We start from the raw sequence: 15,713 nt of genomic DNA, 5'->3' as shown, positions 1-15,713 counted from the left end.
GGACAGAGGGGAGAGAAGCAGCCCTACTCTCTGAAGCTAGGTCCTGCTTCTTAGGCTACTGGACACCATTAGCTCCAGAGGGATCGTACACAGGATCTCACCCTCGTCGTCCGATCCCAGAGCCGCGCCGCCGTCCCCCTCGCAGAGCCGGAAGACAGAAGCCGGGTGAGTATGAGAAGCAAGAAGACTTCAAAATCGGCGGCAGAAGACTCCGTTCTTCACATGAGGTAACGCACAGCACTGCAGCTGTGCGCCATTGCTCCAAACACACTTCACATAGTCCGGTCACTGTAAGGGTGCAGGGCGCAGGGGGGGGCGCCCTGGGCAGCATATGGACCTCTGTTGGAAAAAGCACTCATACATACAGTTGGGCACTGTATATATGTATGAGCCCCCGCCAAAAAGATATGTATTTTAGCGGGACAGAAGCCCGCCGTCGAGGGGGCGGGGCTTCTCCCTCAGCACTCACCAGCGCCATTTTTTCTCCACAGCTCCGCTGAGAAGAAGCTCCCCAGGCTCTCCCCTGCAGATCACGGTAGAAAAGGGTAAAAGTAGAGGGGGGGCACATAATTAGGCGCTAAAAACACAATATACAGCAGCTACTGGGTTAACATTAAGTTACCGTGTTATTCCTGGGTTATATAGCGCTGGGGTGTGTGCTGGCATACTCTCTCTCTGTCTCACCAAAGGGCCTTGTGGGGGAACTGTCTTCAAAAAGGGCATTCCCTGTGTGTGTGGTGTGTCGGTACGCTTGTGTCGACATGTCTGATGAGGAAGGCTATGTGGAAGCAGAGCGGGAGCAAATGAATGTGGTGTCTCTGCCGACGGCACCGACACCTGATTGGATGGATATGTGGAAGGTTTTAAATGATAATGTTAATTCCTTGCATAAAAGGTTAGACAAAGCTGAAGCCTCAGGACAGTCAGGGTCCCAACCCATGCCTGATCCTATGTCGCAGAGGCCGACAGGGTCTCAGAAGCGCCCACTATCCAAAATTATTGACACGGATACCGACATGGATTCTGACTCCAGTGTCGATTACGATGTTGCAAAGTTACAGCCAAAATTGGCTAAATCCATCCGTTATATGATTATAGCTATTAAGGATGTGTTGCACATCACAGAGGAAACCCCAGTCCCTGACAGGAGGGTTCATATGTATGGGGAAAAGAAGCCGCAGGTAACTTTTCCCCCCCACACACGAGCTCAATGAGTTATGTGAAAAGGCTTGGGAATCTCCAGATAAAAAACTGCAGATTTCCAAAAGGATTCTTATGGCGTATCCTTTCCCGCCAACGGACAGGTTACGCTGGGAATCCTCCCCTAGGGTGGACAAAGCTTTGACACGCTTATCCAAGAAGGTAGCCCTGCCGTCACAAGATACGGCTACCCTCAAAGATGCTGCGGATCGCAAACAGGAGGTTACCCTGAAGTCCATTTATACACATTCAGGTACCTTACTGAGGCCGGCAATCGCGTTGGCTTGGGTGTGTAGTGCTGTAGCAGCATGGACGGATACCTTATCTGAGGAACTTGATACCTTAGACAAGGATACTATATTAATGACCCTGGGGCATATTAAAGACGCTGTCCTTTATATGAGAGATGCTCAGAGAGACATTAGCCTACTAGGTTCTAGAATAAATGCTATGTCGATTTCTGCCAGAAGGGTCCTGTGGACTCGGCAATGGACAGGTGATGCCGACTCAAAAAGGCACATGGAGGTTTTACCTTACAAGGGTGAGGAATTGTTTGGGGAGGGTCTCTCAGACCTGGTCTCCACAGCTACGGCTGGAAAGTCAAATTTTTTGCCATATGTTTCCTCACAGGCTAAGAAAGTACCATATTACCAAATGCAGTCCTCTCGATCACAGGAAAACAAGAAAGTCCGAGGTGTGTCCTTTCTTGCCAGGGGCAGAGGAAAGAAGCTGCACAACACAGCTAGTTCCCAGGAACAGAAGTCCTCCCCGGCTTCCACTAAATTCACCGCATGACGCTGGGGCTCCACAGGCAGAGCTAGGCCCGGTGGGGGCGCGTCTCCGAAATTTCAGCCACAAGTGGGTTCACTCCCAGTTGGATCCCTGGGCAATAGATATTGTGTCTCAGGGATACAAGCTGGAATTCGAAGAGATGCCCCCTCACCGATACCTCAAGTCGGCCCTGCCAGCTTCCCCCTTAGAGAGGGAAATAGTGTTAACTACAATTCACAAATTGTATCTTCAACAGGTGGTGGTCAAGGTTCCCCTCCTTCAACAAGGAAAGGGTTATTATTCGACCATGTTTGTGGTACCGAAACCGGACAGTTCGGTCAGACCCATATTGAATTTAAAATCCCTGAACATGTACCTAAAAAGGTTCCGGTTCAAGATGGAATTGCTGAGAGCGGTCATTGCAAGCCTGGAAGGGGGGGATTTTATGGTGTCTCTGGACATAAAGGATGCATACCTTCATGTCCCCATTTATCCACCTCATCAGGCGTACCTCAGATTTGTGGTACAGGATTGTCATTACCAATTTCAGACGTTGCCGTTTGGTCTCTCCACGGCTCCGAGAATATTTACCAAGGTAATGGCGGAAATGATGGTACTCCTGCGGAAGCAAGGGGTCACAATTATCCCATACTTGGACGATCTCCTCATAAAAGCGAGGTCAAGAGAGCCGTTGCTGATCAGCGTAGCACGTTCTCTGGAAGTGTTACAGCAACACGGCAGGTGTCAGTGCATCACTGCACTCGAGTCATGGGAAAGATGGTGGCATCATACGAGGCCATTCCCTTCGGCAAGTTCCATGCGAGGACCTTGCAATGGGACTTACTGGACAAATGGTCCGGATCACATCTTCAGATGCATCGGTTAATCACCCTATCCCCCAGGGCCAGGGTGTCTCTCCTGTGGTGGCTGCAGAGTGCTCACCTTCTCGAGGGCCGCAGGTTCGGCATTCAGGACTGGATCCTGGTGACCACGCATGCAGGCCTCCGAGGGTGGGGAGCAGTCACACAGGGAAGAAATTTCCAAGGTCTGTGGTCAAGTCAGGAGACTTGCCTTCACATCAACATCCTGGAACTAAGGGCCATTTACAACGCCCTACGTCAAGCAGAGACCCTGCTTCGCGGTCAACCAGTTCTGATTCAGTCAGGCAATATCACCGCTGTGGCTCATGTAAACCAACAAGGCGGCACAAGGAGCAGGGTGGCGATGGCGGAAGCCACCAGAATTCTTCGCTGGGCGGAGAATCATGTAAGCGCACTGTCAGCAGTGTTCATCCCGGGGGTAGACAACTGGGAAGCAGACTTCCTCAGCAGGCACGACCTCCACCCGGGGGAGTGGGGACTTCATCAAGAAGTCTTCGCACAGGTTGCAAGTCAGTGGGAACTGCCACAGGTGGACGTGATGGCATCCCGCCTCAACAAGAAACTACAGAGGTATTGTGCCAGGTCAAGAGACCCTCAGGCGATAGCTGTAGACGCCCTGGTGACACCGTGGGTGTTCCAATCGGTCTATGTATTTCCTCCTCTTCCTCTCATACCCAAGGTGTTGAGAATCATAAGAAAAAGAGGAGTGAGAACAATAATCATTGTTCCGGATTGGCCAAGAAGGACTTGGTATCCAGATCTGCAAGAAATGCTCACAGAGGACCCGTGGCCTCTTCCTCTAAGACAGGACTTGTTGCAACAAGGGCCCTGTCTGTTCCAAGACTTACAGCGACTGCGTTTGACGGCATGGCAGTTGAACGCCGGATCCTAGCGGAAAAAGGCATTCCAGATGAGGTCATTTCTACGCTGATAAAGGCTAGGAAGGACGTGACAGCTCAACATTATCACCGTATATGGCGAAAATATGTTGCTTGGTGTGAGGCCAGGAATGCCCCTACGGAGGAATTCCAGCTGGGCCGTTTCCTTCACTTCCTACAGTCAGGAGTGACTTTGGGCCTAAAATTGGGTTCCATTAAGGTCCAGATTTTGGCCCTATCCATTTTCTTTCAAAAAGAGCTGGCTTCTCTACCTGAAGTTCAGACGTTTGTGAAGGGAGTGCTGCATATTCAGCCCCCTTTTGTGCCCCCGGTGGCACCTTGGGATCTTAACGTGGTGTTGAGTTTCCTGAAATCCCACTGGTTTGAACCACTCAAAACGGTGGAATTGAAATATCTCACGTGGAAGGTGGTCATGCTACTAGCATTGGCTTCGGCTAGGCGTGTGTCAGAATTAGCGGCTTTGTCACATAAAAGCCCCTATCTGGTTTTCCATGCGGATAGAGCAGAGTTGCGGACCCGTCCACAATTCCTGCCAAAGGTGGTTTCATCTTTTCATATAAACCAACCTATTGTGGTGCCTGTGGCTACTACTGACTTGGAGGATTCCGAGTTGCTTGATGTGGTCAGGGCTTTGAAGGTTTATGTAGCCAGAACGGCTAGAGTCAGGAAAACAGACTCTTTGTTTATCCTGTATGCTTCCAACAAGCTTGGTGCGCTTGCTTCAAAGCAAAATATTGCTCGCTGGATCTGTAACACGATTCAGCAGGATCATTCTGCGGCTGGATTGCCGCTGCCAAAATCAGTTAAGGCCCATTCCACGAGGAAGGTGGGCTCTTCTTGGGCGGCTGCCCAAGGGGTCTCGGCATTACAGCTGTGCCGAGCGGCTACTTGGTCAGGTTCAAACACTTTTGCAAAGTTCTACAAGTTCGATACTCTGGCTGAGGAGGAGCTTGTGTTTGCTCATTCGGTGCTGCAGAGTCATCCGCACTCTCCCGCCTGTTTGGGTGCTTTGGTATAATCCCCATGGTCCTTACGGAGTCCCCAGCATCCACTAGGACGTTAGAGAAAATAAGATTTTACTTACCGGTAAATCTATTTCTCGTAGTCCGTAGTGGATGCTGGGCGCCCGTCCCAAGTGCGGACTTCTTCTGCAATACTTGTATATAGTTATTGCTGCAATAAGTGCTATGTTATTGTTGCATCAGGGTTGAACTGATGCTCTGTTGTAGTTCATACTGTTGACTGGGTAAGTTTATCACAAGTTATACGGTGTGATTGGTGTGGCTGGTATGAATCTTGCCCTGGATTTCCAAAATCCTTTCCTTGTACTGTCAGCTCTTCCGGGCACAGTTACTCTAACTGAGGTCTGGAGGAGGGACATAGAAGGAGGAGCCAGAGCACACCAGAATCTAAATTCTTTCTTAAAGTGCCCATGTCTCCTGCGGAGCCCGTCTATTCCCCATGGTCCTTACGGAGTCCCCAGCATCCACTACGGACTACGAGAAATAGATTTACCGGTAAGTAAAATCTTATTTTTTCATCGTTCTGGTGATCGTAGTGTGATTGACAGGAAGTGGGTGTTTCTGGGCGGAAACTGGCCGTTTTCTGGGAGTGTGCGGAAAAACACTGACGTTTCTATGAAAAACGCGGGAGTGGCTGGAGAAACGGGGGAGTGTCTGGGCGAACGCTGGGTGTATTTGTGACGTCAAACCAGGAACGAAACTGACTGAACTGATCGCAGTGTAGGAGTAAGTCTGGAGCTACTCAGACTGCTAAGAAATTTCTAGTTGCAATTCTGCTAATCTTTCGTTTGCAATTCTGCTATGCTAAGATACATTCCCAGAGGGTGGCGGCTTAGCGTGTGCAATGCTGCTAAAAGCAGCTAGCGAGCGAACAACTCGGAATGAGGGCCATAGCGCGTACAGTTTTTAAAAAACTTATTTCACTATAGATTTAGTTGTATCTAAAAAACCTCTAAGGACAAGCAAATCCTCAATATTAAAAATCCACCAGCAGGGATTATTTTAAAAGTTTTTCACATGATTTTAATACAACATATAAAAAGACAAAATAGTAAAATTGCAGGCGTACAGAATAAAACCAGCTTATCAGTCCGTATATGCAATCGGGTACATCCTGTTTCCCATAAAATTCCAATAATGGTAAAAGTGCAAACGTACAGGATTATTAAATTAAAAAAGCTTATCTGTCCATAAAGAGGTCTTAGGTGCAGCAGGTCCAACGCGTTTCGTCAGCAGTTTGACTTCATCTTATGTCTTGCCTGAAGTTGTCCTTTGAGGCCTGAAGTTGGAGACTAGTCCAAAATATATGGGGAAAAATACACCTTTGATGTAGCATTTTATTTTCAGTTTCTATTGAAGCCACTTCCAACCCAATATCATTATTATGGCAGTAAATGGAGATCACACACCTCAGAGGTGAAAATCACTTTAAAAAAATTAAATAGTCCTGTTTCTGTATGTTAAGTACATATTAAGACCTTGTCCTTATTTACAGTATGTGTGTGTGTTGCATTAATTGAGAGCAGTCTACGTCATTTTTATCTCTAATGTATGTGTCACTGTTTATGCAATAATACAATTTTGCATAGAAGGAAAATGTATAGTGTATAAATAGTTCTGTAGGAAATAACCATTTGCAGGATCCTTTCTAAGTCCACAATGTTCCAGTTTTGCACATCATTTTGTTTTTATTAAGTACAGAACTTTATGAATAAATAATTTAAAGAACTTTCCAAGCCGCCACAGAGGGGCACTGTTGCTCCCTGGGAGGTAAAACAATGTGCGGTTTAAAAGTAAAGAGTATCAAGCATAATTCTGTATTTGTAAATTACATTTTAATAATGTTAATTACAAGTGGCATATTTTGCAACACTTTATTTGCATTTTAATGCAAAATATGAAGTGAAGATTCCCACATTTGAATATTATTCATTTGTGAGACATAGGATTAGATATTCTGACGGAGAACTTCATGTATTATTAGTTATTACTGCTTTTTTCGTCCTTTTTACTGGGGATGTCCACTTTTGGACAAATACTGTAGGTGAGAGGGAAGGGCTCCTGTGCCACGGCCTAGTAATCTTTGTACAGTCCTTGTAAAGTACAATATTACTTTCCATCCAGACTTTAATGATAAGGCTCTCTGGAGCCCTTTTAAAGACACTGGGCCTGATTCAGCAGCAAATTTGTATGCTTGTGCAGGAAGCCACCACCACCGTACAGACTGGCCAACAGAACTGAGGTGCCGGAGCCATTTTAACTGTGTGCAGGATCGCAGTCACAGGTAGTTACATGGCCCAAAACAGTTGTGACACATTTGCTTGCGCGACCCCTCGTTCCGTCCTTCATTACACTGCACGGCGCCAGATATGATATTGTCCAGTTGAACGTAGTTATGAAGGGTGGAACGATCCATCGTTTTGTCCTTCATTACACTGCACGCTGGAGCGCGCAGATTGGACATACACAATGAACAATCTTGCTGATGTGTTGTTCCGATTCGTCCGGAAATGACATATCGGGCTGAGATAGCTCCAGTGTGTACCAAGCTGTAGATGCGCTCGCAGTGGCAAAAGATCTCTCCACTGCCTAATACATCGACACTGCATACATTTCTGAATCAGGCCCATAGCACAGATCTAGCATCTTGAGCTCACTACACAATCCCAGGGGAACCCTTATTTGTTACAAGGCAGGTCTTGTTATGTTAAAGGGGGGTTGACTAAAAATTAAAAATATCTTTTAAATGAGCAAAAAAAAAAGTTTTTATACTTTCATAAACAGAATTTAAATATTAATTTCAGTCACTGATGACATTTTTAATTCCTGCAGGTGTTGATTGCCAGTGGATCTATACTTTAAGGATGCGTCAGATGGCCATGAATAGGTCTTCCCAGCATCTGTCTGGCTTGCCTTGCTCTCAGACCTCCAGCCTTACTAATCTATCTCAGATTTTACCATACCTTCATAACCAAGAGTCTTACGCTGCTGCTGTCAGGCGGACACGTTCCACCTCAACGTTACAAGTTACTCCTATCAATTACTCACGCAGCTCGTCACCAACGCAATTAGGAGTGACCAAGAATCTGTCTTCCTTGTCTATCCAAAGCTCTAAAGGCAGCAGCGCATCAAGTACAGCTTCCGATAGCCCTTCTGAGAGAGAGAGGATCCGAAGCAGAGCACATAATTCCTATTACCACCACCAAAATGTTCACAGCACATCCGTGCAAAGGAGAAGCGGTGGAAAAAGTCCTCAAGCAAGCAATGGGAAATACTACAAGTCATATACAACAGCACAAAATCACCCCAGGTCCCATGAGTACAAACCTCATAGAACTAGCCAAATCCAGCAGCGACCAATACCAGGAATGCCAGTGCCATCCTCAGATGCTGCTAACGGAGAAGATAACAAGGCTAATAATGATGGTGGATGGATAAAGGTAGAATATTCAAAGAAAGGTCATAAGCAACCGACAACAAGCAAGTCGAAAAAAGACCGGCCCAAGGTGTCTGGTCGTAGCCGTCAGTAGTGTCAGTTTAGGCCTACAGTACTATTTATTTTAAAAGATGCTATAATTTTTATCTAATTTAATTTGACTTTTTAACCTCAAATGTATCATAGCATTTTTTATATATATTTATATATTTCCAAAACAGAAAACAAATAAAGTTTTTCTATGCAAATTGCAATTTGAGAATAAAATTTTAGGACTTTTTCATGATCTGGATTTGTTATTTATTTATTTTAACCCAGTATAAAAGTCTGTAGTATTTACATTATGTAATAATGGATTATGTTGTAAAGTATAGAATTTTCTTTGAAAGTGGGAGCCACTCCTTTGCTGCGGTGTGCGCCTTGGCAGCCGTGGTGTCTAGCAGCATCTCACCAGCAATGACTGCACTGGGGGAGAAGGCTGCTGTGTTACCCCGTATCTGTGTATCAAAGGGCTCTTCTAGTCTTATAGCGGTAGAGATCTCATCATATAATGTGTATGGGATGGGGGCTGCACTGTTTATTGCCCCCTCCTCTCTCCACATGTGCTGTGTGTGTACACATGGGGAATATAATTCTGGTGGTAGTACGTCATCTTCTATTTAAATTAGTCTCCCGCCCTTCAAGATCAATTTACAACCTTTATTTACATTAAATCCAGAGCCTACATTTATTTAAAAAAAAATGTTATGTATGAGTTCCCTGAGACATCAAATTTATTTCACAGGTTACATTGTAGGGTAAAAACATTCTGTAAGGCTGATCTATGATCAGTCGGCACTGACCAAACAGAATGCAAAAAGAGGAGATATGAACAACTTTAAATGAACACCTTTATAGCTTGCAGTTAGCATTTTCATGCTGTTTTATAACTGAATATATGTAAAATTCCTTAAATGATATTTATTTCACAAAACAATATCCTATGTGGCAATAGTTACTGTCCATGTAGTCAGTAAAGTTTTGTCATTTGAAAATGTTTTTGTGGCCTTATGCCTCTATCTCTCTGCATATGTGGTAGAGCCTTCGTGTACAGGAACATTGGTGGTCATTCCGAGTTGATCGCTCGCTAGCAGTTTTTAGCAGCCGTGCAAACGCTATGCCGCCGCCCACTGGGAGTGTATTTTAGCTTAGCAGAAGTGCGAACGAAAGGATCGCAGAGCGGCTACAAAGTTTTTTTGTGCAGTTTCAGAGTAGCTCAAAACCTACTCAGCGCTTTCGATCACTTCAGACTGTTCAGTTCCTGTTTTGACGCTACAAACACGCCCTTTCGTTCGCCCAGCCACGTTGCGCGTGCGCATTGCGCCGCATGTGCAGAAGTGCCTTTTTTTGCCTCATCGCTGCACAGCGAACGAATGCAGCTAACGATCAACTCGGAATGACCCCCTTTGTACGGATCCATAACAGTTTTCTATCTTTGTTCGTTGGGAATAGCTTCTTATTGTTAAGATTACCTAAGCAAGCCTAACTTATTGATGGTTGAGACAGACATGACTTTGTCTTCCTAGCATATAAAAATATGTATTTATCATTCAATGTGCATCATGCAGGAAAAGCAGCAGCACTTCCATGCAGTCAGTGCAACTTCAGAAATTACCACTGAGGTGTTTCCATTATCAGATATACCGTATGTATACAAAGCAGTTACAGGACCCAGACAGAGATTCAATATGCCCTGCCCATTATACGTTTCCAATATTGTTATCCTTAATATAATCGATTCAGCGCTACCTGGATCTATTTATATTATATCTATTAATGTAATTCTTCCTCTTCCCCAGCAGTCAATACCTCCCTCTCACCATAGTGTATGCCTGCTGTTGTCAGCTGTGACTTGGCTCCCATAATGTAAAGTTCTTGATTCAGAACCGTGACAGGGGGGTTCTCAAAACACCTGTGTTGCTACGTGCGCCATTTGCCGAGGGACGCTATATTCAATTACAATTGTACTCAGTAGAGTGGAACATACCTCTCAACATTCCCAGCGGTTCTCTAGAATCTGGACTGTAGGGACTGTTGGGAGGTATGTTGTTTTATCATTGAATTTCCCCTTCAGATATTCAGAACAGTGATTCTGCGGTCAGGTAAGACAGAGCCTCTCCTGTCATACTCTAGTATACGCCGGAGTTTTGACTATAAAAATGATATGAAAAATAAAAATATTAGAAATATCTTATTTGTATTATTCTAATAATTTTTAAAACTCTGTAGTAAAAAGTCTATGACAGGTGGCAGTCTCTCCCCCCGCTTTCCTTGTCCACGCATCTCTGATCAAAACTCACCAAATTTCCAGCAGCATATACAGCTGCACCTGTGTATATTTCCCACATACAGAATGTGTGTAAATCTGGCTCTGATACTAGCCAGTACCTCCGCAGCCAGTTACCTCACCGCACATCACTGATTCAGAAACAAATTTTACTGCATTAGCACAAGAAGGCCCAATTCAGAAGAGCACGCAGGTCCATTCTTCAGGTAGATCTCACGATTTATATCAACTCCACATGCGTCTGAGTCTCCATACATAACTTTAAACCTCCACAAACGATTAAAGAGTTGTACTCGTATTAATGGCTGAGGATCGGCCGGAACTACACTTGCGGCTTAGTGGGTGTAAATGGGCGGCAGCTGGGTGTCTGCACATAGGATTATTGTGTCATGGGCATGTAACCATGAACCACGGGCTTTTCAGAGGTGAGCGTACACAAAGATCCATCTGATTCCAGGTAGATTTCCTTCACATATCCGCAGTGATGATAACTACTTTCACAAGCAGACGGATAGGAGCTGTGCGGTCGCAAAGATACAAGCAACTTTGAGCACAGGCGGAGATCCACGTTTTTTTCCCCGGAACCGCACTGCAGAGTGTCCGAAATGCATGTGACCATAGATCAGCTCCCGAGTGTTAAGGCCCCCATACAGCTGAGATATATTGGGGACAATGCCACGAACCCCTGACGGCAGGGTCGGGGAATCGGGATTATTAAACATGTTTAAAAATACCAATTCCCCGATCCCAACTGAAAACATCTGTGATTGGCAAGTCGGGCATTTTTATCATGGTTAATTCCAGTGATTCCCCGACAGATCACCGTCAATAGCCACCGATCTGGTCGGCGAGTTGGCGTTTCCGACAGGATCGGAGAATCACCTCATAGATGTATGGGGGGACCTTTAGTGCTGCATCACCATTACCCCCTGCTTTCATCACTACTATACATGTACAAGATTGTGTGTAAGCTTGATGTAGCTATACAGTAGGCGAGAATGATAATGGTGCCATAAAAATGCCCTTCACACAAAAACTGCAAGAGAAAAAATAATGTTTTTAATCTATTAACCATTCTGCCTAGATTAATTCTGTGCTCCCCAGTGTGAGGAACTAGAAATCTATGTTTTATTATACACTAAATCACAGCGCTGCTGCAGCAATGCAGTCAGCAGCTGGAGACTGGGAGAGATAATAGGCAGAAACTTCTGCGATCTGGCCCTTTTACAATACACTTTAATGGAGCTGGAATATACTGGCATTTTACCAACTAGAACCAGACAGGTGGCAACCTTACTCATTATATTTCAAATATAGATCAGCAGTTCCACAGTCACTTTTAAACAATGTAGCTCTTGCTGAGTATTCATCCATGGGAACATCTATATCTGTGATTTTCAGCTTTTATGCTCATTCTAATTGTAATAATACAAGCAGAGATGGCCGCGAGTAATCAAATCAGTTGCTAGTCTACGCAGGAAACACTGTGATTTATTTTGATGTTGATTGGTGGCAATCAATGCGATGGCTGTTACAGTAACAAGAGTCAGAGGAACAACGCCGTTCTTTTCAAAACGTATCAGAAAGGGCTTCCAGCGTGACAAACTCTAAGGATTCACAAAGGGGATTGTTTGTACCTGCCTTGATTAGCACCTGAGTTAACTGAATAGTATAATGACGGCGCAGTAATTGCCACTATCAGCTCGGGAATCAAAACATGAATAAGTGGACAATTATTTACTGCCTAAATGTTTTATAAAATATTCTTAAGATTTGCAGAGTTAAGACGCACGTAAGGCTGAATTGCTGGGAAGTTGGAAAATACTACCGTAGGCAAATACTGTACAATGCAGATTCTACTCAAGACGTAACATTAATATCTCTGATGCCTTCAGCAGAGGTTCTCAAATGCGGTCCTCAAGGCACCCATACAGGTTTTAGGTATAGCCATGCTTGGCCACAGGTGACTTAATTAGCACGTCAGCCAATTTGATTTAACCATCTATGCTCAGCCATGGATATACCTAAAACCTGGACCGTTGGAGTGCCTTGAGAACCGCATTTGAGAACCTCTGGCCTCAGGGCCGGTGCAAGGTTTCTTAGCACTCTAGGCAACATGTCACCCATGGCCCTGCTCCTTCCAATTCATAATATGCCATGCATCAGTGTCCCTAATTCACAATATGCCATGCATCAGTGCCCCAATCCATAATATACCATGCATCAGTGCCCTAATCCATAATATACCATGCATCAGTGTTCCTAATTCACAATATGCCATGCATCAGTGCCCCAATCCATAATATACCCTGCATCAATGTCCGCAATTCATAATATGCCACGCATCAGTGCCCTAATCCATAATATACCATGCATCAGTGTTCCTAATTCACAATATGCCATGCATTAGTGCCCCAATCCATAATATACCCTGCATCAGTGTCCGCAATTCATAATATGCAACGCATCAGTGCCCTAATCCATAATATACCATGCATCAGTGTCCCTAATTCACAATATGCCACGCATTAGTGCCCCAATTTATAATATGCCACGTATTAGTGTCCCCAGTTTTTATTATGCTATACAGCAGTGAGCCGAATTCATAATATACTATATAGAAATGCCATAACAAATATGACACACACACCCCCTGCCAGCACTCATTAACACACACAAAAAACACACAAACACACAGCGCTCATTAACCCCCCCCCACACACACACACACACACGTGCACACATACTCATCCTGCCAGCATTCCTTAAACATTCCCTACACACACACACTAACTCTGTCAGCACACATTAACCCCCTATACATACACGCGGGATGCAGTTATGATACCGCCGAGCGGGATCCCAGTGGTCAGCATGTCGACAACGGAAATCCGTTCACTGTAACTGCCGCCAGCCACGATGCCAACCCACAGGTACTATTCCCACTCCACAACACCCATGGAGTGGGAATAGAACCTGTGGCGAGCCCGCTGTATGACGAGCCTGCAAGGGGCTTTGTTGCACTCGCCCCCGGCATTCAGGCGGGATCCCGGTGTCAATATGCTGAACACCGGTCTCCCGCCCGCCGGTCTACCCTACCCAACCCATACAAACACCTACCCTGTCAGCACTCATTAACACACACACACAAGCCCCCTTCCCTTACCAGGCTCCATTCAGCAGCAGCTCCTTGTGTTGTCTAGGGGAGAGAGCGTCTTATTTGTCACCAGTCACACACTGGCATCTGGAGGAAAGGAGAGGACTGGAGGAGAGGGAAGGGGCAGCCACCACTGCTGCTGACTCTGCCCCACTGACAGGTGAGAGTGCAGTGCTGGGGGCTGTAAGAGTTATGGAAGCTTGACACCTTGGCAGCTTTGGCCATGGTTATCAGTAATCAGTAGTCCCGGCCAGTGTCGGACTGGGACATAAAGGGCCCACCGGGGGAATGCTGTTGTAGGGGCCCATGGTTAAGGCTGTGGCCAGGCTCCACTGGGGCGTGGCTACCCATTGCAGAGTACATGTTCTGTACCTCTTGGTAAATATATAATAAACCGTATTCTTGTGAAGTATAATTTAACATAAGTATAATGCATAATTCAAGTGCACTGGATAGAGTCTGGAACCTGATTCCTAAAGGAGGAGGAGGACCCACAGGCAGTGGGGCCTACTGGTGGTTTCCCCTGTTCCCCTGTGGGCCAGTCCGACCCTGGTCCCGGCCAAGACTAAAAGCATACCTTCCAATATTACCCATTCCAGGAGGGACAAAATGCTCTGTTCCTAGAACTTCCTTCTTCATTTATTATTGCCATCACCTGTGTTGAACTAGTTAATTGATAACAAAGGTGTTCAGCACAGGTGATGGCAATAATAAATTAATAGGGAAGTCCAGGAACAGAGCATTCTGGCCCTCCTTGAATGGGTCTTGTTGGTAGGTTTAACTGAAAGAGATAGCCTTCATTGTTATTTGTGGACTCAATGGCGAATCCCAGTGGCTGGCGCCCCTAGGCATAACACTAACTCATTCTAGTTTTAATGGAACCTTCGTTTACATTTAAAATGTTTTTTGTTTTTGTTTTTTTGTTTTTTTTTATAAATTGCATTGTAGGCCATCACAAAAAATAGGGACATTTGGCGGGGTATAAACTTCCACGGAAAAATCTTTAAAACCCTAGGACTGTCTTTGGAAACTAGTTCCACTAATTATAGAATAATAAAATCTTATGAAAAGTATTTATATTTTAAGAATAAATAAATGTTAGTAAACAGTGAGGCTTTTTTAGTGATCTATTCTAACACATTTTTTAAATGCTTTTGTTCAGATAAAGGGCTGATTCAGAGGTGGGCGCTGCTGCCTCCGCTATTGTGTCTGTTGCTGGAGTCGCAGCTGAGATAATATGCAAATGGTAGTTTCAGTCTCCCACTGGTGTAGTAGCGTCCACCGGAATATACACAGTGGAAGCTGCTCAATTCAATTTGGCAGTACTTTTCAATCTGGCGAGCCTTGTGATGGTACATGTTAAACTAATTGTGGTCACATATGATGAAACATACAAAATGACACCACAAAAACTTGTGTTGAATTTTTTTTTTGTGTTGATCATTTCCATGTCAACCTTATAACCCTGTTTGCTGCTCGTGACGCCGCCTATGGGGGATTGTATTTTAGCATAGCAGGGCTGCGATCGCTGCTATGCTAAAAAAGTTTCCTGCGATGGATCCAGCGACGAAGGTCCCGGGATTGACGTCAGACATCCGCCCTCCAAACGCCTGGACACGCCTGCGTTCAGATCTCCACGCCCAGAAAACGGTGAGTAGATGCCCTGGAACGCCTTCTCCTGGCCAATCTTCTTGCGATCGGGCTAGCGATCACTTTCTTTTTTGTTCTGGCCGGTTGCCCGGCGACAGCAACGATTCACGTGCACAATGCGGCCGCCGCGCATGCGCTGTTCCAACCCGTTCACACTGCAGCGAAGAACCGCTGCGTTCGAACGGGTCGGAATGACCCCCCATATCATTAGGCACAACCCCCATACAATTAGATCAATCCAATTTAGCTCTACAAATCAGTGATTGCACCATGCAATCTCCCTGTCACCTGTGTGTAGAATACAAGCTTCTACAGAACACCACAGTTACTGTGCAGATATGGGGGCTGGTGCAGAGTTGAAAATAAAATGG

At 45.3% G+C, this 15,713-nt stretch overlaps 1 protein-coding gene and 1 long non-coding RNA gene across 3 annotated transcripts in view; one reads left to right on the top strand and one right to left on the bottom strand.

Annotated features, from left to right (window-relative positions):
• MAP3K20 (mitogen-activated protein kinase kinase kinase 20) overlaps nucleotides 1-8,420 on the top strand; it is a 323,212-nt gene extending 314,792 nt beyond the window's left edge. For both annotated transcript variants that reach the window (XM_063933447.1, XM_063933448.1), the window contains exon 20: nucleotides 7,606-8,420. In XM_063933447.1, the coding sequence (XP_063789517.1) occupies nucleotides 7,606-8,303 (698 nt within the window). In that variant the 3' untranslated portion in view covers nucleotides 8,304-8,420. The remainder of the gene's footprint in view (nucleotides 1-7,605) is intronic.
• LOC134944677 (uncharacterized) overlaps nucleotides 1-15,713 on the bottom strand; it is an 84,588-nt gene that overhangs the window by 53,849 nt on the left and 15,026 nt on the right. The gene's annotated exons all lie outside the window — the stretch shown is intronic.

The sequence above is a fragment of the Pseudophryne corroboree genome, chromosome 7, assembly GCF_028390025.1.
Source record: "Pseudophryne corroboree isolate aPseCor3 chromosome 7, aPseCor3.hap2, whole genome shotgun sequence".
NCBI lineage: Eukaryota > Metazoa > Chordata > Amphibia > Anura > Myobatrachidae > Pseudophryne > Pseudophryne corroboree.
The sequence above is the reverse complement of the archived record's forward strand: the minus strand, read 5'-3'. Positions and strand labels throughout refer to the sequence as shown.